The 26,874-nt window shown below is 32.8% G+C and overlaps 4 protein-coding genes and 2 long non-coding RNA genes across 9 annotated transcripts; 4 read left to right on the plus strand and 2 right to left on the minus strand.

Moving 5' to 3' along the window:
* The first annotated feature begins 1,154 nt into the window (after window positions 1–1,154).
* Window positions 1,155–4,264, plus strand: LOC107926368 (uncharacterized). 2 transcript variants are annotated; one of them, XR_001692194.2, is made up of 6 exons: window positions 1,160–1,531; window positions 1,746–1,839; window positions 1,947–2,060; window positions 2,873–2,960; window positions 3,428–3,556; window positions 3,869–4,264. It is a non-coding gene; the product is annotated as an uncharacterized lncRNA (long non-coding RNA). The 2 variants fall into 2 exon arrangements; XR_001692193.2 differs by having other exon boundaries at window positions 1,155–1,839.
* A 3,814-nt stretch (window positions 4,265–8,078) lies between these two features.
* Window positions 8,079–10,800, plus strand: LOC107926358 (uncharacterized protein At3g27210). Of its 2 annotated transcripts, none has more exons than XM_016857199.2 (3): window positions 8,079–8,435; window positions 9,607–9,687; window positions 10,076–10,800. In XM_016857199.2, the coding sequence occupies exons 1-3, from the start codon at window positions 8,303–8,305 to the stop codon at window positions 10,540–10,542; spliced, it is 681 nt and encodes a 226-aa protein (XP_016712688.1). In that variant the 5' UTR covers window positions 8,079–8,302; the 3' UTR covers window positions 10,543–10,800. The 2 variants fall into 2 exon arrangements, with proteins under 2 accessions (XP_016712688.1, XP_016712686.1); XM_016857197.2 differs by having other exon boundaries at window positions 8,092–8,483.
* Window positions 10,801–12,042: 1,242 nt separating this feature from the next.
* On the plus strand, window positions 12,043–12,884 carry LOC107926443 (mavicyanin). The gene is made up of 2 exons (XM_016857295.2): window positions 12,043–12,348; window positions 12,446–12,884. The coding sequence occupies exons 1-2, from the start codon at window positions 12,171–12,173 to the stop codon at window positions 12,769–12,771; spliced, it is 504 nt and encodes a 167-aa protein (XP_016712784.2). The 5' UTR covers window positions 12,043–12,170; the 3' UTR covers window positions 12,772–12,884.
* A 1,396-nt stretch (window positions 12,885–14,280) lies between these two features.
* Window positions 14,281–15,640, minus strand: LOC121219601 (uncharacterized). Of its 2 annotated transcripts, XR_005916462.1 has the most exons (4): window positions 15,528–15,640; window positions 15,239–15,441; window positions 14,886–15,129; window positions 14,281–14,789 (listed from the first exon to the last, which is right to left on the minus strand). It is a non-coding gene; the product is annotated as an uncharacterized lncRNA (long non-coding RNA). The 2 variants fall into 2 exon arrangements; XR_005916461.1 differs by having other exon boundaries at window positions 14,886–15,441.
* Window positions 15,641–16,779: 1,139 nt separating this feature from the next.
* On the plus strand, window positions 16,780–21,476 carry LOC107926510 (uridine kinase-like protein 1, chloroplastic). Its single transcript, XM_016857379.2, has 14 exons — window positions 16,780–17,068; window positions 17,229–17,320; window positions 17,405–17,474; window positions 17,571–17,689; window positions 17,905–18,001; window positions 18,648–18,727; window positions 18,947–19,141; window positions 19,611–19,694; window positions 19,780–19,840; window positions 20,024–20,084; window positions 20,164–20,257; window positions 20,345–20,417; window positions 20,776–20,858; window positions 20,969–21,476. Exons 1-14 carry the CDS (start codon window positions 16,924–16,926, stop codon window positions 21,113–21,115), a joined length of 1,401 nt encoding a protein of 466 aa, XP_016712868.2. The 5' UTR covers window positions 16,780–16,923; the 3' UTR covers window positions 21,116–21,476.
* Window positions 21,477–21,692: 216 nt separating this feature from the next.
* On the minus strand, window positions 21,693–25,236 carry LOC107926509 (chloride channel protein CLC-b). Its single transcript, XM_041098066.1, has 6 exons — window positions 24,859–25,236; window positions 24,586–24,786; window positions 24,329–24,506; window positions 23,170–23,702; window positions 21,951–23,100; window positions 21,693–21,868 (listed from the first exon to the last, which is right to left on the minus strand). Exons 1-6 carry the CDS (start codon window positions 25,053–25,055, stop codon window positions 21,761–21,763), a joined length of 2,367 nt encoding a protein of 788 aa, XP_040954000.1. The 5' UTR covers window positions 25,056–25,236; the 3' UTR covers window positions 21,693–21,760.
* Between the last annotated feature and the right edge of the window lie 1,638 nt (window positions 25,237–26,874).

The raw sequence follows: 26,874 nt of genomic DNA on the forward strand, positions 1-26,874 counted from the left end.
TTAGATGCATTGTCTTTGTTTGGTTCTTATATTAACCATCCATTGAATCTTAATAGTTGAATCTCTTGACTGTGATTATCTCTAAGAAGTATTAGAAGAAATATATTAATAAAAAAGTTCACAAGGTTAAAGTTTACAGAAAGTTATTCCACTTAAGAGGTAGACTGATCTCTAAAATAAATATTATTTTTCCATCTATCTGCTAGGCTAGTTACAGAACTGTTGAATTCTGGATTGAAATCCATTTCTTTAAAGAACTGCTAGAATGATGTCCCTTGAAAGTGCTTGATTAATTTTGCTATCTATGTCTGATTCTTGTTAATATTTGTGATTCCAGCTGGCATTGATAACCGTAAGTAGTAGATCTTCATAAGCATTGGTTAATTCACAAAAGACTTGCAGTGCTTGAGTATATGAGGTTCCTATAAGTGAAATAAAAAATAGTACTATAACTATCTCAAAGTTTTAAGTGTCTATGACGTGTTTGATATTTATATATAAATAATTTCTTATATAATCGTAAAAGAGATAGTATTAATTTTAAAATGTTGAATTAATTATCATTATAGTTTAGGGATTATGGGTTTAGGGATTATTGTTTATGGTTTATGGTTTAAGGGTTGAGGTTTCAGGTTTAGGGGTTTAAGATTTAGGATTTAAGATTTAGGGGTTAGGGGTTAGGGGTTTATGTTTTATAATTCAAGGTTAAGGGGATAAAGGTTAAGGGTTTAGGGTTTATATTAATTAGTGTTTTTAATTTATATATTAAATAATTTCTTATATAATTGTAAAAGAGATCATTTTAATTTTAATATATTAAAATTATGATTATAGTTTAAATTATTTAAGAGATAATAAGTAAACTTTATATATATTAAATGGTTTAGGATTTAAGATTTACTTGATATTTGTTAAATGATGAAATTTTATATAATCAATTAATGCTTTTATATTTAAAAATATTTAATCTAAAACATTTGATATATTTAAATATTAGATTTAAAAAAATTGATAAATAAAAAAATAGTAAAAATTTTTAGCAGAACAAAACGGTATCATTTTATTCAAAAGATGAGCAATAACGGTGTTTTTTATAAAAGCGCCACAAAATCATTTTACTTTAAAAAAATTGCGCTTTTTTTTTTCCCTAAATTTCCCCCCTAAAACCCCTAATTTTTCCCCCTAAAATTGGTCTCCTAAAAACACCCTTTAGGTGTTTCTCTCCGCCACCACGTCTTCATCATCATCGTTCCCTACTTTTGCTACTTTAAGCTCCTCTTCTTCTTAACCACCGTCTTTGTTTTTCTCTCGTTTATCCGGTCGGTGTATTTTTCAGGAAAATCCAAATTTTCCCAAAAGATTTCCCGAAAGATTCAGCCATGGAAGCCGATGATGTTGACACACCGGGATCTTCGACGAAGGAGTCATCACTTCCAACAACAAGCTCGTTGATGCCGAATTCTTCAACAACTTTGAAGACGATTTTGATGACTCTGATATCCACTAAAAAAACAAAGAAGAATCGTTTCAAGTACTCATCTATATTTTTTTTCCTTCTTACTTTCACTTTTTAGGGTCTGAAATTTCTAAAACTTTGTTCAATTTAGTTGAATCTGAACTGCACTATGGATGCTTATCTGTATGCAAATCAAAATATTGTAGTCTATAAGTTTAAATCGGTATAAATAAATATAATTTTCCTTTTAGCTCTCTGGGTTTTTGTCCTTTTGATTGTTTTATAACAGTTTCTTCTTAAAGGATAAGTGATATACGAAATCCATACGAAATCCGGGAGTTGAATCCTGGAGTTGAAATCCAAGAGTTGAATCCCTTATAAAGGTACATTTTTTTCCTCATTGATATATGTTTATTAGCATTTGAGTCATTTAGGTTACTTTTTATTGTATTCATGCATGCTTGCTTACTTCACATTTTCCTTCTTCCAGTTTAAATTTAATTCTTTCAGTGCTGGAGATGATGATTATGAAGGGTACAATTACCGCTTGTGTGGGCGACTTTCTGCTGTTCGAATTGTTTTTCTTTGTAGGTTTGTTCAGGAGGTATGATGGGATACAGTTTAAACTGTGTAGTTTTAGCATTAGCATCATCCAAATTTGCATATTTCCAGTGAGGACTATAATTTGGTTTTGTCGCGGACTATTAGGAAATCATGTGTATAATTTTCTTTCAGTTTACATTAGACCAAGGTAGGTGCATTAAACCAAGGTGTAAATGAATATGATCAAGTGTATGTGTATTCAATAACAAGGACTATTAGGAAATCATGTGTATTGGCCAATGAAAGATTAAAAGAATTTTGCATGATTTTTAGATAAAAGGGACCAGTTGTTAGTGTTTGCTATCATATCTTAAGCTAATTTATATGTATACGGTCACACATAAAACACAAATTTATATATATTGCCTCGTCTGTGGCAAGTGCTTTTTCCACACCTTGCCTTTTGAGTAATATAAAGGGTTCTAGTGCCTAGAATACCTTGTGCTCTTGGCAACATTTGGCTGGCCCTACATTTCTTAAATTTTTTTCTAATTCAAATTCATATTTACTATTTTTTGAAGAAAAATTAATAATAATTTTGTTTTGTCATTTCTTCTAATATTAATAACTAGCTACTTATACTATATTAGAGAATCAAATATTCACCGAGTCAATGGAGTATATAATTTAAATAAATTATCCTTGAGATAGTACCGAACCAGTTTTCCTCTTTGAAATTGCTTTAACCAGTGAAATGCTTCAGTAGTTTGCTATCTTTGTGGTGGAAATTATTGATGTCTATTTTGGACTTTGGAGCTATAATTTCATTTTTCTTATATGCAATTTTATTTTTATTATTTTTCTTTTATACAGGATTAGAACCGGTATAGTGCAGGAAGAGGAGTGCACAAAAATCTGAAACGTACAGAGAAAGCTCGCATTCTAGTTAGCAAATTGCCATGTAAGCTTCTAGTAGTAATCTTACATCTTGAAGTAGGTTTCTGTGACATATTAACTTAATCTTCTTTGTTAAATAGAAAACATGCTTTATTGCAATGCAAGATTTAGTTGATTTGCTTATATGCTGGTTGTTTCTGAACTTGGTTTGGTTTTGTGTAACCGTGGTTTTTGAACTTGCATTCTATACTGTCCAAATATCTCGGTTCAGGTCAATTTTCAATTTTATTATTTATTCACGAGCTTAAGCTCCAGTTTGAATGAGATTTTCCAGTATAGTTAAAAGGTAAAAAGACCTCAATCAAACTCGTGTGATACTCTAATCAAGCATTAAAGTACTCGAATTTGATCTGCTCAATAGCTCAAACTCGACTCAACACCATTCAAGTTGTTGTTGTTAATGGTTTTTATTTTAAACTTAAGTTGTGTCTGCCAATATGCTCTTAAATCATGGTCCTTCTATTTCTTTAGGTTGCTGAGAAGACTGCTCTTCTGCGGCCTATAGAACTTAAACTTGTTCCTGTGGCCTTGGAAGGTAGTGCATTTAAAAGCAAGTTTCTTGATACGGATGAACTTATGAGCTACTGTAGCTGGTTTGCGGTAAGAAATGACTCCTATTTCTATTTTATGGTACCTGGAATGGTTTAATACTTCACCGTCTATAATATTTCTATTGCCCATGGATCTTATGTTGTGGGTGTTAGTACCTTACCAATCTCATTAATGTCTTGTTTTATTCTTCCTGAAATTCAAAGAATCAGTTGTTTAAGTGTTTTCATTCAGTTTACATGTTCACCTCTGTCTCTCTGAGTTTCATATTTAACTAATCCATCTTAATTGGTGGTAAATTCATGTTTTAGGCACTAATCAATTTTAACCAAATTATCTAACTGTAATTTGTACTGCTTGCAGACTTTCAGCAGCATGATCCCAAAATGGCTGCGGAAAACCAAAATTGTCAAGCAAATTAACCGAATACTGGTGAATCACCTTGGACTAAATTTGACCAAAGATGATCTACAAAATGTGGTTGATTTAATGGAGCCATATGGTCAGATAAGCAATGGAACAGAATATCTAAATCCTCCCCTTGATGTCAGTAACTAACTTGCTTGTCATTTTAAATATGCAAGTCAATTGCTATTAATAATTTTCTGTTGGATTCTTGGACTGAAAAATAATTGAATTGCAAGGTCATACATGCTGTTAATTTTTTAAGAGCTGATAAATGAGTATGACATAGTGCTCATAAATGTTCTAAGGATGTCTTTAGATGAATGGAATTGTCTGATAGTTTGAGGTTATAAATCTTTGTATTGATTTTTCTCAACAATCTGAAGCCTGTCATACTTAGCAAATATTTCTGTGAGAATGGGTGTTTAAGAACTGTGAATTGTCTTGAAATATATGCGGTTGAGATGGTTGATATATTATCAAGCATGCAATATATATCACTGTCGTGACAAGTTTTTATAGGATTTATTTGAAATGGGTACGAATTTATATCCCTGTTACATGGAAATATATATTTAGCTTTAAAGTTAAAATTTTAATAGAAATTTTAATTTAATTAAATATTTTTATCCTTAAAAGTATATAGTTTAAAGTTTAAATTTTAAAAACAAAACATAATATAATATTTATTATACAAATAAATATTAATTAAATAAAATATATTTTTTAAAATTTATGTTTTTAGCGGCGTTTGTTAAAAAGCGCCGCTAAAAGTCATCTTATTGTGGTTTGTTGTAGAAGTGCCTTTAGTGGCATTTTTAGGAAAAGCGTCGCTGAAGGTTTTGGTCTTTAGCGGCGTTTTGGGAAAAGCGCCACTGAAGGTCTTGGTCTTTAGCGGCGTTTTTGGGAAAGTGCCGCTAAAGACCATGACTTTTAGCGGCGCTTTTTCCACGAACGCCGCTAAAGACCATGACCTTTAGCGCGTTTATTTTTAAAAACGCCGCTAAAGTTAGCGGCGCTGTCATTAGCGGCGCTTTTTCCGACGCTTCTCAAAGCGCTGTAAATACTTTTTGTGGCACTAAAAAGCGCCGCTAAAGGCCTAAAAAAGCGTCGCTAAAAACCTGTTTTGGTGTAGTGTTATTTTGTTTATTGAAAAATCTCAATTCAGTCATTAAATTTATAAGTTGACAAAATTTAATAGAAACTACTAACAATAATAATGGGATTAAAATTAAGATTTTTAAATTGAAAAAGTATAAAGATTAAATCTCAGATTTTATACAAATACAAAATAACATGGAAGCAAATGTGTTGTGACTAGGGAATGAAATACAAAATTTAAATTGCATATAGGATTTTTAGATTCTTCTTTCTACATGCACAAGAGACAACATGAATTAGCATCTTAGGATGTAGAGAAAAGGTGAGAGATGCTTAATGCTCTCTATATTGATATGAAATCGTAAACTTGCATAAATGCTTGGTTAGAAATGAGATTATGTGAGGTAACCAAATACTACTTGCTTGCACATCACTCAATCATTATGCAGATTAAGAATATATGTACGACTCAGCTTCAAAGCCATAACCAACAGAATATGGCAAGGGAACATATATATATATACTCCCACTTATTAGGGAGAGGGCAAAATCTTCCACTTAGCTCTTAGCACAACCCTAAAACAAAATATTAATAAATATTAATCAGTATCTTTCATGTATTTAGTTTCCATTTATGGCTGAAGTTATAGGTGCTTGGGAGCGATTCTCATGGCTTTCTTCTTAGCACGTGGAGGGTATCATTTTGGACTTTGGGCTGCACTTTCCCATGGCATCTCTGCTTTTTTAGAAATCAGGATCGTTGATTTAAGATGGTAAGCATCTTACTTCTTCGTTTAATTTCTTATCCTTTCGTCGGATCGTACCAATGCTAATAAAATTGTTCATCTTTTGGCAAGGGTGCCTTTAATTCAAGCGGATTACTCTGACTTTGTTATTTTTTTTCTCCTTCAATTGCAAAAATTTTAACGTCGAACTGCAGTCATGATGTAGGCAAAAATGAGAGAAGATAGTTCCGCGTGTATTGGGTAAGCCTATTGATTTAGGTTTAGCTTCTCTTCGTTTTCTCTTTTTATCTAGATTTTAGTTTATTGAAATGATTTTTCTTTCAAAAAAATATTTTATCAATTAAAATTTCATTTCTCAATTATTTTCAAGTAAAAATTTTAAAATTTTGAAGATTTCAAGTCACCGGTTCAATTTTTTTATAAGTTCTAAAGTTCTTCGTTATTTCTATTGCTACCTATTGTTATTGTTTATTGAATATGAAAATAGTTAATGGAAATACTTGATTGCAGTGGCCACTACCGCTTGACACTATAAAAACTAAGTAAACAACATCACCAATAACATAAGGTTTGTTTATGCAGTTCGATTTTTCGACGTCTTAACCACAAATAAATAAGTGGTTCGTACACTATCACTCTCCAAGTATAGCGTTTTTACCTTTGTACTTAGAGACTAGAACACTTATCTCCAAATCCTCTCTTAAGAACTTGAGCAATAAACATTCAATGCTTACAAATTAGTTTGCACTTACTCACAAAATAGTTCCCCAATGAACAGGTTCAAATGCTCTTGATATACTCTCATAGACAACCTAAACAAGTATCTTAGCATCTATCAAATTCGGCTTAGTAACATAGAATCTAACTGAATAAAAAGTAACTCCTTACAAATAATAATTATAACATAAACATTCAAAGCATAATCAATCAAAAATATGATCTCCAAAAATCAACAATACAATCTTGATCAAATTTCCACATTCCCAAGGTTGAATTGATTCACTCAAATCCAATCTAATTCAATCCAATCTTCAATAGTCACAAAGTGGCTCTCATAGATGGACCATAGTATCTTCAAAATATTAGCATACTCTTTAGTCCAAGGATTTCCTTCATACGATAAGGAAATTAGTCCCAAACGGTCTAAAGCGGCAGGTAAAAATCGACGAAAGAACCGAACATCCACTAAATTAGAGAAGACGACGATAAAACCATTCTTAAAATCACTTGCAAAACAAGACTAAAAAACATACTATAGTAGACAAAAACTTCTAAAAGTGAAGACTTAAGACAACACAGGTCCAAATCGACTCATGAAATCATTTATTATTCTAAAATACTCTCAAAATAGATTCAGATTAAAAAGTCGACGAAGAGCCACTCACCTTCCAAGATTGAAACTGCTAGTAGTTAATAGAGTTTTAACAACGACTGTCATTTGTCAATTACAACTTATGAAGGCAATAAATATGATCTATAAAATTTTTAATTTGTAATTAAATAAAAATTTATTTAAATAAAAAAGTTAAAAGATTTTATTCACGACAAACTCTCACTATATGGCTAATTAAGAAACGAACAAAAGTTTATTTTAAAAAGGATTATTGGATTTTTTTTTAAGATTAAAAAAAGACGATATTGTTAACAGCTTTATAAAAAAACAAATTGTTAAAATATATTTTTAAAATTCTTAAGTGGTTAAATAACTTAAATTGACATAATGAATTTATTTTTTATATTTTAGTCCAACAAGGTCTAATTAAGCTATTAGTAGTTGGTTTTTTATGAAAGTTCCTTTTACTTTAATTTGAACAAAATTAATCCTTTTTGAAGTATTCAGTTTTAATCTTTATACTTTTCAAAGTTATAAATATTAGTTCTCACCCAAATAGTAGCAAATAAATTTGTTTCGTTAAATTTATTTACTAGTTTTATACAATGCATATAATTATAGATTTAGTCAATATGTTCCAATTTAATCATTTTAAATCCTTATACTTTTTGAGTTTTTAAATTTCAATTTTGAAGCAAATGACAGACATTAATCTATTAACTTGATGTTTAGTGAATAATATATGGAAATAACAAGTTGATGTTGGCATTACACATATGATAATATGTTTACTGTATCATATTTTGGAAATAGAAAAACTTAATTTAATGAGTTTAACAATTATCTTTTGCTGATGATTGAAATTTGGAAAGTACAAAACTAAAAATGGTCAAATAAAAGTATAGAGACTAAATCCATAATTTTAGTAAAGTATAGGGACTAATTGTAGAATATAGCCACAAAAGAAAAAGAATTTAATAAAGAAAAAGGAACTCTTTTCATGCATTGCAATGGTTTATAGCTATGCTCCATTCCCATTGTCTACTCCGTTGGCATAACGCCAATAAAACGTTATATTCTCTTTCTCTCTCTCATTTATACCTTTTGGGGTTGTTGCAGTCTCATAGCCAAGAAGAAGAAGAAAAGTTTCATCTTTTATGTTGGGACTCTAAAGAGTTGGAGATACCCAAAATTTAAAGGGAAAAGAGAGAGATGGGTTCATGTGCATCAGTACATAAAAGCTCTCAAGAGTCAGCCATGAAAGTTGGACTTTCTTTAGGGTCTAAAACAGACAATATCATCATCCCACCTTCACCTGTTAAAGATAAATCTGATGCTGTCAATGGTGATTTTACTCACAATTCTCATTCTTTCTCTACTTTTAAAGATTTAGGTAACTGGGTTTTTCTTTTTTGGTTTTTATTTCAAACCATTTTTGAAGTTAGTTTTCTTGGTTATGAGGCAAAGGGAACCTTTTTAGTCTTTTTTTGTCCCTTCAATTGAGTTTCCCTTCATTTGTGTCTATTGATGATGCTTTGATTTGATGATATGATTGATTTTTATTAATGTTTTGCCATGAACTTATACCTAATGAAATTGGTTTTTGACTCTGTTGATTATGATATAAATATGATTTTTGTTTATCAAATTTCTGGGTTTTTTTCCCCTCATTTTTTTAGCTTTTTGGCTTAATCAAGTATCGCTATTTTTAGTGCAAGCTCTTATATCACTCTTAGCTTAAATTTTAGGAAACCCTTCTCTTTCATAGATGATTTAGATCCTTTCTTAGCTTAAATTTTAGCAGTTGTTTTAATTTGTTGATTAATTGATCACTCAGGATTAGACTTCAGTAATTGACAAATTGTCTGGTTTTTGGAAATATGCATGTTGATGAGGGCCCATTTTCTCTTTATTTTTCCACATTTTGAGCAATACATCATGTGGTAGATTTAGCAGCCCTTGGTGTAAGGAAAGCTAGTCAATGGATGGACCACTCTTTAAGGCTATTCTTCTGGATATTTTACTGTTAATAATTTGACATCAAGATGGCTATATATATATATATTAAAAAAAAAAAAAACACCTCACCAGACAAACATATTTTGGGTTATGTTGTTGTGGTCCTTGCAATATGTAGAAAATCTATATTCAGTCCAATACAGTTGGCTATGCATCAAAGGACTACTTGTATTTGATTGTTATGTTTGTAGAATATTAAAGAGATTACGTCCTTTCAACAGCAAATCATTTTTCATGATTGTCTGGTTGTTTCGTATATCATATATGGTCGCTGTCGAACTTTAGAATTGAACCATTTTTATGTGGCATGTTTTTAAACATCAAATTGAGGACTTGACTGCTTTCCCCTGCTTTAGTGTTGTATCTTTTCTTTTTCAAGATTGAAATCCAATATGTTGAATCTATGATTGTATATAGTGATGCTCTAAATCATGTTGATGTAGTAGTTCATCTTATTCCTAGATGTGTTGTATGATTAGTATGTTTTCGTTTTGCAGGTAGTAAAGATGAAACTTTTTTTGATTCCAGAGCATATTTGGATTCGGATTGTGATGACGATTTCTTAAGTGTCAGTGGTGGTAAGGATATTAGTACCATTTGAGTTATTTCATCTAGCAAGCTTATATAATTTCCATATCTGTTCATTTCTTTTATGCTATTTCTTAATGGACTTAAGTTTTATGCCTATATAGTTCTTCTTTTGGTAATGCAATTGTCATGGGCTGAGACTCAAGCTCTGAACTGCGGACTATGGACGTTTATAAAGAATAATGATTTTAGATTAGGTTGTTAAGTTAGAGTTACTTGGATGTTTTACAAGTTAATTTCGACATCTCTGTTTAGTCCTGCTGTAATATGACTGTGGTACCTACCTCAATTGCCATTTTTCTGTTTTTCATTTTCAGCTGTCGTTTTCTGTGGTTACGTTTATTGTTGTCGATCCAAATGTTGTACATCTGTGTGCAGATTTCACTCCATCTCGTGGTAATACCCCTGTTCACCATAATAGCATCTCTATTGGGGTACCTAAAATTCACAAGGCCATTGATGAAGGATCTCCTGGCTCATGTTCGGAAGTGTCCCCAGGAAAGAAAAAGAAGCTAGTCGAACTATTCCGTGACAGTGTTAAAGAAGACCAAGATGTTAATGAGCTAAATACCTCGATCAACCAGGACACTGCCAACGGAAAGCTTGAATGCAAACCTACAGTCCAAGACATACTACCTCCAAAATCTGCCAACGGTACCCCTTATGTCTCTCAAGCTAACTCTCGGTGCAGTAGTGAAAGGACGGCGAATGGAGATAACCTTATATTCAAGGAGAAGTCTGTTAGGTCTGCACAACGTTGCCTTCCTAGCTTGGTTTTATGCAGTAGTTCTAGTGAGAGGAGGAAGAAGATGAGCCCTGCAACAGATGTAAATTATAAGCCTTAATTTCCATCGATTTACCAGTAAGTAGGTTGAAGAAGCCCGGAACTTGAGTCCCGGAGATCTTGCTCGCAAAGATAATCAGATCTAATGAAGTCCTGGGAGGAGATCATATAGTTATATATAGGATTTTCGAATTCTAGTCAATGTAAAAAGTATTACAGTATATTACACTATATCTATGTTAGTCAAATGCTGTTTAAAAATTGTTCTTTACATTTTCAGCTGAAATAATAATAATCGTAAGAGCTGATTTGTTGATAATTTGTGTATTCGTATTACGGTCTTTTTAAGCCGAAAAACAAGGAGAATAGCAAGCTATGCCTCCATAAAGCTGAAGAGAAGCCGAAATAGGTGTATAACCGAGCTGAGATATTCCTCATGACCTTATTTTCATCAGCTATGGCGGTGCCAGACATGATGCTTTCTCTGATCTAGTTCGGGGTGTTCAGGCTATTGCTTGATAGTCTCAATTCCATTCTATAGACCAGCTCACGGTTCAGCTCACGAAAACCTGCACCCATGCTGCAAGGTATTGCCCATTTTGAACTGAATGTTTCACGGTTCTGTTCCATAAAATTCACCTCGGCTTAAATCTCTACAAATATATTCCTAATGTCAAACTGTATCCACTAATTTATCCTATATCACCCGAACTCAGAACTAATTGTCAGATATGAATATGTGTCTAACATGATTATATATTTCAAAACTTTTAAAATTTTGACAGGTTTTAAGACAAATTAGAAGCAAAGCTGAGAGGGATCTATTAGCTTTAAAGAAAAAGTTGTTTGTTATCAACCAAATTAATGAATGTTATCCAAATATACCAACCTAAAGTGGTAATGATAAGAAACCTTTTACTTAAAAATAAATATCTGCCGTTCTTAATATGATATAATCTATGCTTAGAATAATTTTGCTTCCAGGAAAAGACCCCATTGTTGAAAATGATCACCATCATGGCTTTGTTTAAACTCCAAGTCTCCATGACTTTTAACCAACTTGATTTTGCTTTGCAGGCAATCCAGGAAAAATAAATAAAGTTTACACTTATTTGCCTTTTATAATTTCAGGCATCCCTAATCAGCGTTGTTGTTGGAACCGGAAGGGATCGGCCAATCAAACAAGGAATTAGCCGGTACATGATTCGATTAAAGGATTGCTTTGAACCGAGATAAAAAAAAATCAATTAAGCTATTAAACTAGGTTTTATATTTTATTTAATTGAAATAACACCGATGGTTGAATCGATAATCAATAGCCTAATCTATTGAACCATTAGTAACTAGCATTCTATAATTATGTATGCTTCCAAGGGTAATATGGTATATTTACATATCTTATGAAACTATATTATCTCAAATCTTCATTTTTCTTGAAGTACTCGCATCCGGTCTCATCATTTATGATATAATTTTAAGGATATGACTCTCGAAAAACCCTTTAAATATATGAAAAAAAATACATACTTATATATGATACATAAACTTGAATCCGCAAAATAGTTAATATGGATGGAGTGTGATAGAGACAACCAACAACATTTAAAGGTTTCTTTTTCTTTATACAAGTATATATATAGCAATCATTGGAAGATGTAAACAAGGTCAAGAGGGTAAGTGCTTAAGAAAATGAGCTTAATGGAGGGTATGTGTAAAATTTTCTTTGTATTAATTATTGTGCTGCCATTGATAGCAAAACAAGTCTCTGCAACTCAACATGTAGTTGGAGGTAGCCAAGGTTGGGAAGAATCAGTAGACCTTAATTCATGGGCTTCGGCTCAAACATTCAAAGTCGGAGACCAACTTGGTACGTCAATTTCTTTCTGTTTTAACATCATCCGTATTTGCCGTTATATGTGATGATCCGCGAATGAGCAAAGCATGACTGTATGTTTGTGCAACAGTTTTCAAGTACTCATCAGGGTTACACAGTGTAGTTGAGCTTGGAAGCGAGACAGCTTACAAAAACTGCGACCTGGGAACATCATTGAATTCTAAAAATACAGGCAACGATGTGGTGAAACTCAACAAAGTGGGCACTCGTTATTTCGCTTGTGGAACATTAGGCCATTGCGATCAGGGCATGAAGATGAAGATCACTACGGTCGCCGGCAATGCTCCTTCCACACCGGCCTCCGATTCTGATACTTCGGCGGCGGCTTTTTTTCCACGATCTTTTCCTACATTTCTTCTCCTTTCTCCATTGTTAATCCTTTATTTTCTGCTTTAAAACTATATTGGAAGCTTTGGCCATGTTTTACTTTATTATTTTGTTTTGGGGATTTGGCAGTGTATGTTATAGCTATTGTTGAATAAATAATATATACTATGATTTTTGTTTTTTTAATGTTTATTTTTAATGAAATTATTACTATAAAAAATTAAATTAAATTGAAATATACTTTAAGTCTTTATATTTTTCATATGTCGAAATTTAGTCTCTTTATTTTTATTTTTAGTCTATTTACTTTTAAGATTTACATCATTAAAATTTTCTTTTAAATTAAGGTTTATTGTGTCATTTTTTGTTTTATGTAGGCCCGTTCTTGATATTTTTGGGTCTTAGGCGAAATGATAAATTGGTAACCTTTTAAAAAAATTATAAAATGTAATATAATAAAATAAAAACATATATTAGTAATAAAAAAATTGGAGCTCCTTTTATTTTTTTTTCCTGGTTGCAATGAAGTATCGATAAGAAAATTTAAAAAGTTAAATATTTTTTTATTTTCACATCTAAAGCTGGAAATCTTTTTGGATCCTTTCTAGCCCTGGGCCTTGAGCGGCCGCAATCTCAAATTACCTCTAGAGTCGGGCTTGGTTTTATGATTATCAAATAAGTATTTCTTTTTAAATTTTAAAATGATATAATAAAAGATTTCTAATGATGTTAATAATTAAACTTGAACTTTAAAATATAAAAAATAAAAAACTAAATTCTTAAAAATAAAAGTAAGGTGACTAAATTCCAAATGTAAAAACTTAAAAGTATATTTTAATCTTAAATAAAATATACAAATTAATAAATGGAACAGCTAATTCAATATAATTGTGGGTTAAATTGGTAAACCTTCGGGAAGAGAAGCTAACATAAAATTAATTAGATTGAATTTACAGTCAAAATTTTGTTAATATCAACACTAGAGTTTTGTCTCCAATTATTGGGATAATTTAGAATTTAAAAGTTACTGATTGAATTTTAGTTTAGTTGGTATCATCGTGATTATAATAATAAAAAGAACGAGGGTTTGGGTGTAATTAAATACGTATTTTCTTCTTATTTGTGAGTTTAAAAGTTTAGGCCTTGAAGTAGGCATAATATAAAAAAATGTTAATTATTTTAAAATTAGGACCAATTAATAAAATATATAAATATTAGAGTATTAAATTTATTATTATGCCAATAAAAAAGCTACATAGAAATAACTAAAATATCAAAAAAAAAAGAGGTTGACTTGGTTGACCAAAACAAAGCAAGCTAATAGTAAATAATGAAGAAAAGAAAAAAAAATAAAACATATAAGTTAAAAAAAAAATTAAAAACTGTTGTTACTACTCGTCGAAGTGATTAGACAAGCAATTACATGGTGATTTCGGACGCGAAACATCAATGCATGGTGAAAGTGACAAGGAAAAGAAGTTTTGAGGGAAAAACACTATCAACAATTCAGTTTGCTAAAGGTGTACATAGAAATGAAGTCTTATATTTGTCGATTTAATCAATTTAACTAATTTAATTAAATAAATTATTGTATTGAGTATTAGTAGATAAGAAAAATAATAGAGGTGGACTAAAACTCAATATTTTGCACTCCATCATAATCTGCTTTACCCATATGGCATAGAAAGGTAATCAACCATGATTTTGCAATATTAGTTTACCATATCTGGCCTATACTATCACATAAAAGGCTAATCTACAAATGGTGTACAAGTATGGCTCATGTGAGGTAAAATGTAATACTTTGCACAATTTCCAGAATAATTCCTTGCATTGTCTCGGCAAGATGCTACCGTTCTCCTGCAACACTAATCTAAGCCCTCTCTCCTCCTTTCCTCGATTAAATGCTTCATTTCTTGATTTACATGATCTGAATTGGTACCATGAATTATGTGCAAAGATACCCGTGTTATTGGTCCGAAGAGAAGCGTACCTTAAAGCATATGGTTGCAGCTGCAGAAAAGTGACAGTGTGCTAGTTTCTGCCTGGAAAACTTCAGTTTGTCCAATCGCTTTTCTCGAACCCACCTGTTTCACACAAGGGAATGTTACTCCTACGAGTCAGGAACTCCATAAGAATTCTTGTCACTGCATCATGGTTTCTATCTTTGTAAACAAATTTACCTCTCCAGTTGTTTGAGTTCTTCACGATACATAGATTGACAGGCATTGTAGTCCTCCACTGCTAGTCTAAGGAAATCTTTGTTGCCAATACTCGAAGAACTAGCATGCAAAGAATGCAAATCAGGTATAAACTATTATTTATTTAAAGGCATCCGTATATCATCAACAGCATAGTTCACTATGTTTCTCCTGTATACGAACCGCTCCAAACTTGGCAATGGGGAAACTCAAGGGCATCATTCACCTGAAAGTTATAGAAGGCAACCATTCTCCAGATGAATCAAATACGGAAAAGAAAGAAAGAACTTGACAATTTCCTTCGAAACTAACTGATTATCAATAAAAAAAAAAACCTTCTGCATAATATTTTGTTTATGTTTATATGCAAATTTAGTAGCGTTGGATAATTCCCCGTTTCAAGAAATGACTTGCCCACGAGATATGTTTCTCCAGGAATTGTTCATTTGGATGTATGATCATTTGTGAAGCCCTAAATAGCTCAACGACAGCATCCAAATCCTTCAAATATCCTCCAAGGCAAATCCACCTAAGGGTTCTACACCACATGATAGCGCAGAAAAAAGGCTTTAACAATAAGGATCCTATCCCTTACCATGTGAACACCAAAAAACATCAACATACCTGAGGAAACATCATAACCATTTACATGTAGTATTCGGAAAGCCAGTGCACGTGAGTGGATCCAAGAATATCTCTTCCTACCCCTGCAGCCAGCATCTGTTTAAGGCATGATCGATGAAGTTAAAGAGAAGTTTTCTTAATGCTACAAAATACATTTCGGTAATCGTCTTTTACACTAAAAATAGATAATGTATACCAATGAGCATTTGTCTAATGCTATGCTTATTATAAGCTTAATTGTTGGCATCACATTTACACTAAAAATAACAGGAAAAAACTTTACAAAAACAGGGAAAAAGAGTATACCCTCTGAGCTCTAAATCTCTTTTATGAAATAAAGCATCTATATCTGTTGAACTCAATTTTTTCCCATTTATGAGTTTTGGAGGTTTGTGTCTTGAAGTAGGCATTGTATAAAAAGTTTTTGTTAATTCTTAAAATTATGATCAAATTGATAAAATATATAAATAATGGAGGACTAAATTTATATTATACCAATAAAAAAAACTACATAAAAATAACTAAAATGTCAAATGATGATACTGTTAAGGACTAAACTAAAATTTTTTGGAGTTAGCTTACTCGACCATTTCAGGAACATGCTAATACTAAATAACGAATGAAAGAAAAGAGGAAAACAATTAGGCTAAAACTTTTTAAAGAGCTTCTTTTCTCTTCTTACGGTTGGTCGAAGATATCAGACCATTGGTTGGTCGATTAAATAGGTTTGACTAGTTTATCCGATTAGATTAAATAACAAAAACGATTCAACCGCTCATACTAGTTTTCGGATTAACCGGTCAATGTCATTCACTAGATTGGTACTCCAATTGATTCTTGATTTATTAGTTCAAATAATTTTGGGAGTATGGTCCAAAGTATAATAATTTTCTTCATTATTTTATTTGGTTAAAATATATTATAAGTCTTTATACTCTTCACAAATATAAAATTTAGTCCCTGAACTTTTAGTTCTAAGAATTTAATCTCTTTACTTTTCAGACATTTTGAAATTAAATAGAAATTCACTTGGTAGTCATGTAACTAAAAAAATGATGTTGTAATGAAATTCAATCTAGCAAAATAAATTTAACGGTGGTAACAATTGAACTTGAATTTTGAAATCTGAAAAGTAGAGGAACTAAATTCATATAAATAAAAGTATAAGGACTAAAATCCAAATTTATGAAGAATACAGGGACTTATAACATATTTTAACCAAATAAAATAATGAAGAAAAGAAGGAGAAGATGCTTAAAAAGTTTTAGCTTATATATTGAGAGCGAGAGAATGGAGTAAGCGGAGAGCGCAGCCACTTCACTGTATTTCTGTTCCAAGTTTCAACTGTTGAGTTGAAATCTTAAATTTCTTTCTAATAAACTACTTATTTTTAAAGATGTCGGAGGGGTCGATCTCTATAGTGTACGCTATGGAGAAGGCATCGGGACCTCACTTCTCCGGCTTCCGTACTCCGACCGCCACCTCTGTCTCCTCCACCACCTTTTCCGACGCCAATGTTCCTCGTGAGCCCTTCGTCATTGGTATTCCTCACTTCACTTCTCTTTGAAAAAAGAGTGTTTTTTTTGGAGAAACCGAGTAAATCTGCTATAATTTTGCTTCATATCTTAAAATTAAATGAAAAATTTCTATTGATATTCATAAAAATATGCAAAATTTGACATTTCTTGTGTAAATAAGCAGGGGTTTCAGGAGGTACGGCTTCTGGTAAAACGACAGTCTGTGACATGATCATCCAACAGCTTCACGATCACCGCGTTGTTCTTGTAAATCAGGTTCAAATTCAAGTTTTTTTTCCCCAAGTTACCTGAAATTTATTGAACTATTGGCTCACATTTTTTTCTTTTCTATGAATGTAGGATTCCTTTTACCGTGGTTTAAATTCAGAAGAGTTAAAACGCGTTCACGAGTATAATTTTGATCATCCTGGTACATTAATTTGATGTTGTTTGCTGATTTTGTTGTCTTTTTGTTATTTTGAATGGCATTGTTTTTGATTGTGCATGTCTTTTCTTTTTTGTATAGATGCTTTTGATACTGAACAGCTTTTGGAGTGTATTAAGAAGCTTAAAATTGGGCACTCGGTTCAAGTCCCAGTTTATGATTTTAAGCTTCATCGTCGGTCTTCTGATAGTTTTCGACAGGTAATTAGTTCGTTTTTTTTTGTTGAACTTTCTTTAATAATTCTGGAAGGAGCTCGGTTGGTTCAGTTAAGAACTAATAACCATTGTTTTGGGCACGTGGATTATATTTTTTCTTTCTCCTTTTACAAAATATCTATATGAATTCATTGATGGTAATCCAATAGTTGTCATTTGGCAAGGTTTTAATAATTTGTCTGTATTCAATACATTGTTAGGTGAATGCTTCTGATGTCATAATTTTGGAAGGAATTCTTGTTTTCCATGACCAGCGTGTGAGGAACCTAATGAATATGAAGATTTTTGTCGATGCAGGTTTGTCTTCTTTTATCTAGTTGCTTACCATCATGGCATCTTTGATGATTGATTTAGACATTGGTACTTTTGCACACCTTTTCTTTACTTAAAATGTATTATCATGCACACCGTCAAGGTTAAACAACCCGTAGCCATTACCAACCACCAAAAACAAAATTCATGACTGAGTTCCAATAACATGAAATGTAAGATTGATAGAAACTAAATTATGATTAAATGCATATCTAGAAAAAGGTACTGATCTGGAAAGCCATGTATAACGATCTCAAAGTCAACCTGTGTAATGATTACTCACTACAGACTGCTTTAAGTTTTAAATAGCCTATGGTCAGCCAGCCAGCCAGCAGAAGAGGAATTATTAACAATGGTTGTTTTCTGAAAGCCAGCTGAATCAATTTTACGAATTTTACTTTTGGGTTCTTCGATCCCCAGGGATTGTCACCACAAATTACTCTTAAGAACATTATGGCCGGCTGCACTTAGTTGAATGAGTTTGCATGCGTTTGTGTGTGGGTTGAGCTTGTATTTTCGATGATGCATGTGTTGTTGTTTTCCTTTTACCCCCCCCCTCCTAAGCTGGTATTCTTCTTTCTTGCTCTCTTGGGTTGTAATGGTCACTATTTTATTTGGCAATGTATTGTAGATGCTGATGTGAGGCTTGCTCGTAGAATAAGACGAGATACAGTTGAGAGGGGTAGGGATGTAAATTCTGTTCTTGAACAAGTAAGCCTATCTATAGCATAATTTGCTTTGTAAGTAATACTTTGAAAATTATTCCTGAAAGAGAATAGATCCATGGGGTTAGATTCATACTTGCCAAGACATGCAACATAGTTTAATTTTACTTGTCTTGTAATTGGTGTCATGCTATAACCAGACAACCTTACATTTAGTTCTTTCAAACTTCAATAATTATGTCGCAACATTGTGTTGTTTCTGCAGTATGCAAAGTTTGTCAAGCCTGCATTTGATGATTTTGTGTTGCCATCGAAAAAGTATGCTGATGTCATTATCCCTCGAGGAGGTGATAATCATGTTGCCATTGATTTGATTGTGCAACATATCCGCACTAAGCTCGGTCAGCATGATCTCTGCAAAATATATCCCAATGTATATGTAATTCAGTCAACATTTCAGGTATGTATCAGGGAGTCGTGGTTTATCTCTATCTTTTTCTTTTATAAGTTGTTTCATCTTGTAGAGTAACTCATATCTGTCATTAACTACCATTGCTCATTACTAGCAAGCATGGAACTCTTCATCTGTGTTTTATTCATGTCCAGCTCTTTCATATTACCCTTAAATATTTATGTCAATTGTGAGTTTGCCTTGATGATGGAAAGTTGCCACATTATATTGTAGCTAGGTATTGAAGATTGGCATAACTGGGTGGTTTCTATTTTCTTAGACAAACTAAAAGATTAAAATAAGAAATTTCTGTGTAGAACATGTTAAATGCATCTCCCTCAAGTATAGTTTCTTTCCTCATTAGACATACGATATCACTTGTACTCTTAGATTTATTCCTAGTTTATTACGTAATTTATTTGTAGCTTTTATGTCTTTTTTTTTTTTTGTTATTTCATATGTAAGATTTATGGTGCAGATTAGAGGAATGCATACTCTGATTAGAGACCGGGACATTTCTAAACATGATTTTGTCTTCTATTCTGATCGGCTTATTCGTCTGGTACTTTTATATCCCATGTGTAAACTGTTTTTTTTTCCTGTGTGTTTAATATGAAAATTTTAATTGTTTGTTGAATTCGATTTAGGTGGTAGAGCATGGTCTTGGACATCTGCCGTTCACTGAGAAGCAAGTAGTAACACCGACAGGTATGTTTAATCATATATCAGCATCGGTTTTTCTCATTTATGGAAACTTCTAATTCTTTCTGAGCATGTACAATTGGGAGATTTCCAACAAGAATGATGGAATTCTGTTCATCTTAAGATGTCTGATCATGGAAACAATTAATACTTTACTTACCTTTGAAACTTGTTGCTATTTCTTTTCAGCAACGGTATATACTGGGGTTGATTTTTGCAAAAAGTTGTGCGGCGTTTCCATTGTCCGAAGGTGAGCTTTCAATCAGGTATTGGGTTGGTCCGTTTGTTATTTTACATTGGTGAAAGCATGTTGAATATTCTTGAAACAGTGGTGAAAGCATGGAAAACGCATTACGTGCATGTTGCAAAGGAATAAAAATTGGAAAAATTTTGATTCATCGTGAGGGAGATGATGGGAAACAGGTTAGTAATGTTTTTGGGATCTTCAAGCCATTAGGTTTTACATATAATTAACTCTTAGCCATAATCTGCTTTCTTGAATATTCTTAGCTTATATATGAGAAGCTTCCCACGGATATTTCAGAACGCCATGTTCTTCTTCTCGATCCAGTTCTTGCTACAGGTAAGCTTGTTACTCAATCCATTCCTCACACCTGTTGCCACTGTACTATTGCAAGACTAGGCTAAAGAAAATAAAAGCTGTTTTGTAAGCTTTTCCACATCTTTTTTCTCCTTTGGTTAATGAATCGGCTTGAGTGGAAAGAATTAGTCGAGAGAAATTATAAATTAGCAAATTCTTCTGGTTGTCAAATTTTGGAATAGTGTCATCGGTTTCGATATATTTAAAATATTTCCTAGAACACATTTGATGTCAGTTCAGGTTCCGGTCCTCAGAAATGCATAGATTTATTTTACTTATGCATTTGATTGACTGATTAATGCTTTTCAATGGGAAACCATTTCAATGACTCTTCTTGCAGGGAACTCGGCTAACCAAGCCATCGAACTACTCATACAAAAAGGAGTTCCACAATCTCACATTATATTCCTAAACCTCATCTCCGTGAGTTTATGTTGTTGGCTGCAGATTCATCAGCCACCAGCTTGCAACCTTTCCTTTCGTATTTCTTTTACCTCTTTTCCTACATACTGATCCCAATCCTAATACCGCAGGCACCTGAAGGAATCCATTGTGTTTGCAAACGGTACCCCTCACTGAAAATTGTTACTTCAGAAATTGATGTTGCACTAAATGAGGAATTTCGTGTCATACCAGGCATGGGTGAGTTTGGTGATCGTTACTTCGGCACCGATGACTGATTCACCATGGTAAATTGCAACCAGTTATCAGACAAACAGGTTGCTTGAACAAGTAATATTCTAAAACATATACATGAGAGATTAGCTTACCCTTTATATACAAGCTACCGACTAGGACCATCAGACTTCATCAAGAGGCGATTCTGAGATCTTTTATTTTGTTTTCATGTTACCCGAATTGCTCCATTTTTGAGCTTACGGATGGAAGAATACTTGAACAAAGTCAAGTCACCAGGAGTTTGTTTAAAAACTGTAAAACCACATAAGTACATGTCATATGCAGCAACTTTAAGACAATTAATTCCTGCAAATTGTTGTTATTTTGAGTGTTAAATTTGATGGGGTCAGTAGTTTTCAGATCTCCTTCATGTTTCTACCATAAAAAAATGGTCTCGACCCGAAATATTTTAAATTAGTTCGAGTTTTTTTTTTGTTATAAGCAAGCAATTATATTAAAAGGAGAGAGGTTTACGAATGCAAGTTTAATATGAAAGAATACATGATTTTCTTGCATCGGTGTAAAAAAATTATACTACAAAACTGAGAAGAAAAGTGAACAAAAATAAATGGAGATGTGTGGCTCAAATTCCATAAAACCTGCTATTACTAATTTTTTTTCTGTTTCATAATGATATCATTTATTAATTATTTATGTTTTTGCTGCTCTTTGTGGGTTGCCAAATGAGGAAAAACAGTCAAAATGTTGTATGCCCTCAAGTCTTGCCTTGTCAAGATCCCAACTACAGCAGGCACCTGTATATGAACCATATAGCAAATTTGTTACAAAAATGGCGCAATAAGCTGATTTTTATAAGGTTGGTAAACGTAAACTCACCCCTGCTCCTTGATATTTTGGCACGATAAGCATATGCCGGAGTCCGACTTGCCTGAAGAAAACCATGGCTTTAGCCACTGACATGCTTTCCACTACTGTGTAAGGTGTCGTGTTGGTGAGGGGATGCAAATCCATATACATTTCCATTTTGTCATGTGTCACGGCAACCTGTTCGATCTTTAGTTCCCTTTCGGATAATTCGACCCAGTTGAATTTCTCCTGAACTTCCCAATCCTCGGTTCGTCGTTTCTCGGCTAGGAACCATTTTTTCTTCAAGGCTTGAACCAAGTGAGCTCTAAGGATCAGTCCATGCAATTCTGTTGCACCAGTGACCACAGTGCCTGGCACCAGCACATCTTGATCAACAATGGGGAATGCGTTATGCGTAGTGTTTTTCAGTACATCGACGATCCGAGACACTTTCTCGACCCCGGAAAGAGTGACCGCAGGTGACTTGGCATTTGCGAGTTCGCCAACGGTGAGATTTCTCATCCACGGTTCAGGATTTGCATCCAAGAAAGGAAGACCTTTAAGTTCAAGTATAATCTCGTAGATGCTAGGATTGAAACTGTCACCGACGGTTTTCGCAATGAGAAGGACTATCATTGTCATCGGTAACAAAAGAAGGTTATTTGTAAGCTCAAGGAAGATCACACAAACCGATACGGTCATCCTCATCGAGCCAGCCATCAAAGAGGCTGCACCGAGGACAGCATAAAGCCCTTGATCTAAGTTCGTATATGATCCTAAAAGCATACTAAGAAGTCGACCGTAACCCGAGCCCATTAGGATGATAGGGAGGAAGAGACCCGAAGGAACTGCAATGCCGAAAGTAAAGAGTCCCAAGATACAATAAAGTGTGAAAAAGATCAAGATTGAGGTATATTGGAATTCAGAAGGAGTGTTGCTCGAGAAAATGTTTCGAACGGCATCGTCATTCGTTGTTAAGAGAAGGGTAGCTAGATCATTGTAGTAGCCATCCGGACAGTTGAACTGTTTGAAGTTCCCAGACCGATCATTCGTAGGACAAACCTCCGGAAAAGAGGGATCACAAGCTTTGCATTGGGCTAAAAACGGGAGACAATATTGGCAAACCGAAGTAAAGAGAGACACACTGAGGGCTAGAAGTAGTTTATGCAACTTCCCTTTCCTACAACAAACAAAAAGAAAATGTCATTACGAACCGAATTATCGATTTCGGATTTACGTGCGAACTTACTGGTTAATGAGATTGTAAAGCCAAAGGATCTTATGCAAAAGATGATTATACAAGCTTCCTAAAAGTCCACCAATGATTCCAATGATTATCACAGGGATTATATCCATAGCTTGGTAGCTGACTTTAACATCACTAACATCGAATATGATTAACCCTCCGGTCCCGAAAAGGCCGCAATTCCCGGAGTTGCAGATTTGAATGAATGCTCTAAGCACCACCACTACAACTGCTGTACTAAAGAAAGTTCTCCACAAAAGGGCACTCCTCCACCATGTCGCAACCTCTTCGAGAGCAAATAAAACACCTCCCACTGGAGAACGGAAAGCTGCACAAACACCCGAGGAACAACCGGCGGTGATAATATCTCTACGGTCACGATCGTTGTTGAAGTAACGAAGCCAACGCCACTTAAGACGGTAATTATCAGGCCCTCCTTGTCCCAGTAATGAAGCAATGCAACTCCCAATGTGTACTAAAGGCCCTTCTTTCCCAAGATCTAGACCAGCAGAAACTGCTCCAATGCTACCAACAATCTACAAGTTTGGAAAAAAGAAAATCACCATGCAAATTTTTTTATCATTCATTCAGGGCTATTTTAGGATTTATGTTTGGGATTGTGATGCCACTTCCAATAATGTTATATTCAAAGTTTAAAAATTTAATAATAAACTAAACCAGGTGAAATTTTTTTAAAATTTTCTTGTATGATTAAGATAAAAAGATCTCTTCAATCCTTTTCAATTTTGAAATTGAGCAATTAGCAAATTTGAAAGTGTGCATCAATTGTGTATAATTTTGATCGGTATAATAACAAATTTAGCCATTAATATTTACATATTTTCTTAATTTGATCTTGGTTCTAAAAAAAAAACAAATTTAGCCTCACCATTTACATATTTATAGGCTAAATTTATTTACTCATGACCAAATTGATAGAATGTATAAATTATGAGATTTAAATTTATTATTATACCAATCAAAATTGACAGAAAAACATTAACTTTCGAATTTGATAGAGATTAAATTATTTATTTTGTTTAGAGAAACTAATTTACTCGATATTAAAATTGAGAGACATCCGGAGTTATTTTTAACTCTGATTAAACCTATTACTTCCTCAAACTAAATTCTTAGTGGAGAACAAAAAATGAAGAGATACCTTGACAAGTAATGTTGTAGCACCAAACATGTCAGGAGTGTCAACTCCATTAAGATAAGCCTTGATTTCAGGGATACCAGGACCAGCTGCAGTTGGGGCAAAACACACACACAAAACTGCAGCAACCAAGGTCAACACAAAATTCACACCAGTGAAAAACACCAACCCTGATAAATACCTGCAAATCATCTACCCGTTTCAGGTTCTCTTCAAACACAATCCAATTGATGTGGGTTAATTACGGTGGAAGTCCTTACCTTTCCTCTTTGATGAAACCAACAATGGCAAGAAACTTGTAACCAGCAATGTTTTCAATAGCAAGATTGATAAGAGTGGCAATTAATCCTGTTAACAATCCAACAAGGAAAGCTAGAGTCCATTTCAAGAATATGTATTGAAGGACTTGAACTTTGGATCTGCTTCTCCAATCATGCTTGAAAAGATCATTCTCGTTTATCCTGCATGCATCAATAACGCCTAGATTAACCATATCATATGCAAACAAAGATCAAATGGAGATGATTACTTACTCATAATCCAAGCTTTCAATATGGGAGACAGTGGCTCCAACCAAGGCTAATGGATTGCTAGAAAGGGTTCTGTTTCTCTTCAAAAGTGGTTCACTTAGAGAAGAATTACTTTCAGGGTCTCTTTCTTCTGCTTCAGCTTCAGCTTTCATGGTGTTGGGAGTTTCTGGTTTTGAGAAATGGTTTGAATCATCCTCCATTGTTAACAACTTGGAAAAGCAATGAAATTAATGGAGATTTTGTATTTTTTCTTTTGGTATGGACAATTGGAAATGGATGGAGTAAGGCTTCTTAATCTTTAAGTACACTTGTTGGGATTTTAAAATAATGGAAGAAATGACTTCTACTTCATCATGCACCTCTACATTTGTCTTTCTTTTTACTATTACGGATAAAAGTATTTTGGAGGTATTTATATTTAAAGTTTTTTGTTTATTTAAAAAATAAATAAATTAGGTGAAAGAGTAAACTGGTCTTTTCCGTTAAGGTATGTTAGTATTTTCTTTTGTGGGATTAAATTATATAATTTGTTTGAATCATCTTATTATAGGTTCTAATCACATTTATTCTTTTTGACACAATATAATTTGGGAGGGTAATGTGTCGCATCGCACTCGAATTCGAGTTCTCTTACATTGACAATAATATCTATGACAATCGAGTTAAGACTCAATTATCAAATACAATTAAAGATATTTAGGTGTTTCACTTTTTTTTTAAGTCTCAAATCTTATAACAAATCTAGAAAACCATTAAACTATGAATTCATAATATTTTTATATTTGTAGTAAATATCAAAGGTAAAAAAAGAAAAAAAAAAAGGAAAAGGAAAAAGAAAGGGTTGTTTTTTATTAGCATGTGGTCCAAATGAAATAAATGTGTGAAAAATTATTTGAGTACTTGGACTTTAGGGCATAAATGATTAAACCACTCTCCAAGGGACCAGCAGGGGATAATTACAAATAATATAAAATGAAAAGGGATATGGATCAAGTTTTAATCCTCTCATTTTCATTGCTTTCACATTTTTCTCAAAGGTTGCTTTTATAAATTGAATCCACATACTTTTCTATTATTATTTATTTAGTGATTTTTATTTTCTGAAATATATATTTTTATTAATAATTCAATCAATTTATTCTTTAAAATATATTACACCTTTAAATTTTTTAAATAAATGACCAAATATTGGACGTAGTTAAAAAATAAAAAATAGAAGATAAATCATATCAAATTATTTGACGAAATTCAAAAAAATAAATAGACATTAAAAAAGTTAAAATAATTAAATTATAATAAAAAAACATGCCAGGAATCTTTGTCCAAAACAGAAATAAAAAGTAGACAATTGGGGTATTAGAATCAAACTTGCAATTATTTTTTAGTACTGTCCACTTGGTTTTTCTTAAATGCGATGATTATGTTAATATTTATTCTCATTTAAATGTTGGTATTTGGGGGGTTTTGAATCATCTCAAAATAAATTTCTTCTCAACCCATAAATAAGATGATAATACACTTCAACGTACTCGAACCCACATTCTTCTATATTGGCTCAATTGACGAGAATCAAATTATTATTCAACATGTAAAAAAATTAAAATATTATTGAAAAGAAACTTGAACTTTATCGTATTCTCGTAATTCATCTATTTATTTTAAATAAAAATTTGAGATGGTGGATGTGAGGTCTTCCTAATGAAACTTTATGAGTTATGCAAAAGGCAAATGACATAGTTAAATGGTGTTTCTTAGCGCCTTTCATTTTCAACAAATATTATGTAAATTTCATACTTATCTCAAGTTTATGATTGGATTAAATAAAATGAAAGTATAGGTAAAATGGTTGCATATTACATAAAATTTGGCCTACATTTCATCAACTGGACCCATATTTGGACCCACCATACACAAAAAGGTACCCTTTTATGTATTAGAAAATTGTTAAAAGGTTGAAATAATATTTATTAAAACAATCATCAGCTTAAGTCCTACTTGCAGATATTTCTATCAACTCGG

The sequence above is a fragment of the Gossypium hirsutum genome, chromosome D07 (assembly GCF_007990345.1).
Source record: "Gossypium hirsutum isolate 1008001.06 chromosome D07, Gossypium_hirsutum_v2.1, whole genome shotgun sequence".
Lineage (NCBI taxonomy): Eukaryota > Viridiplantae > Streptophyta > Magnoliopsida > Malvales > Malvaceae > Gossypium > Gossypium hirsutum.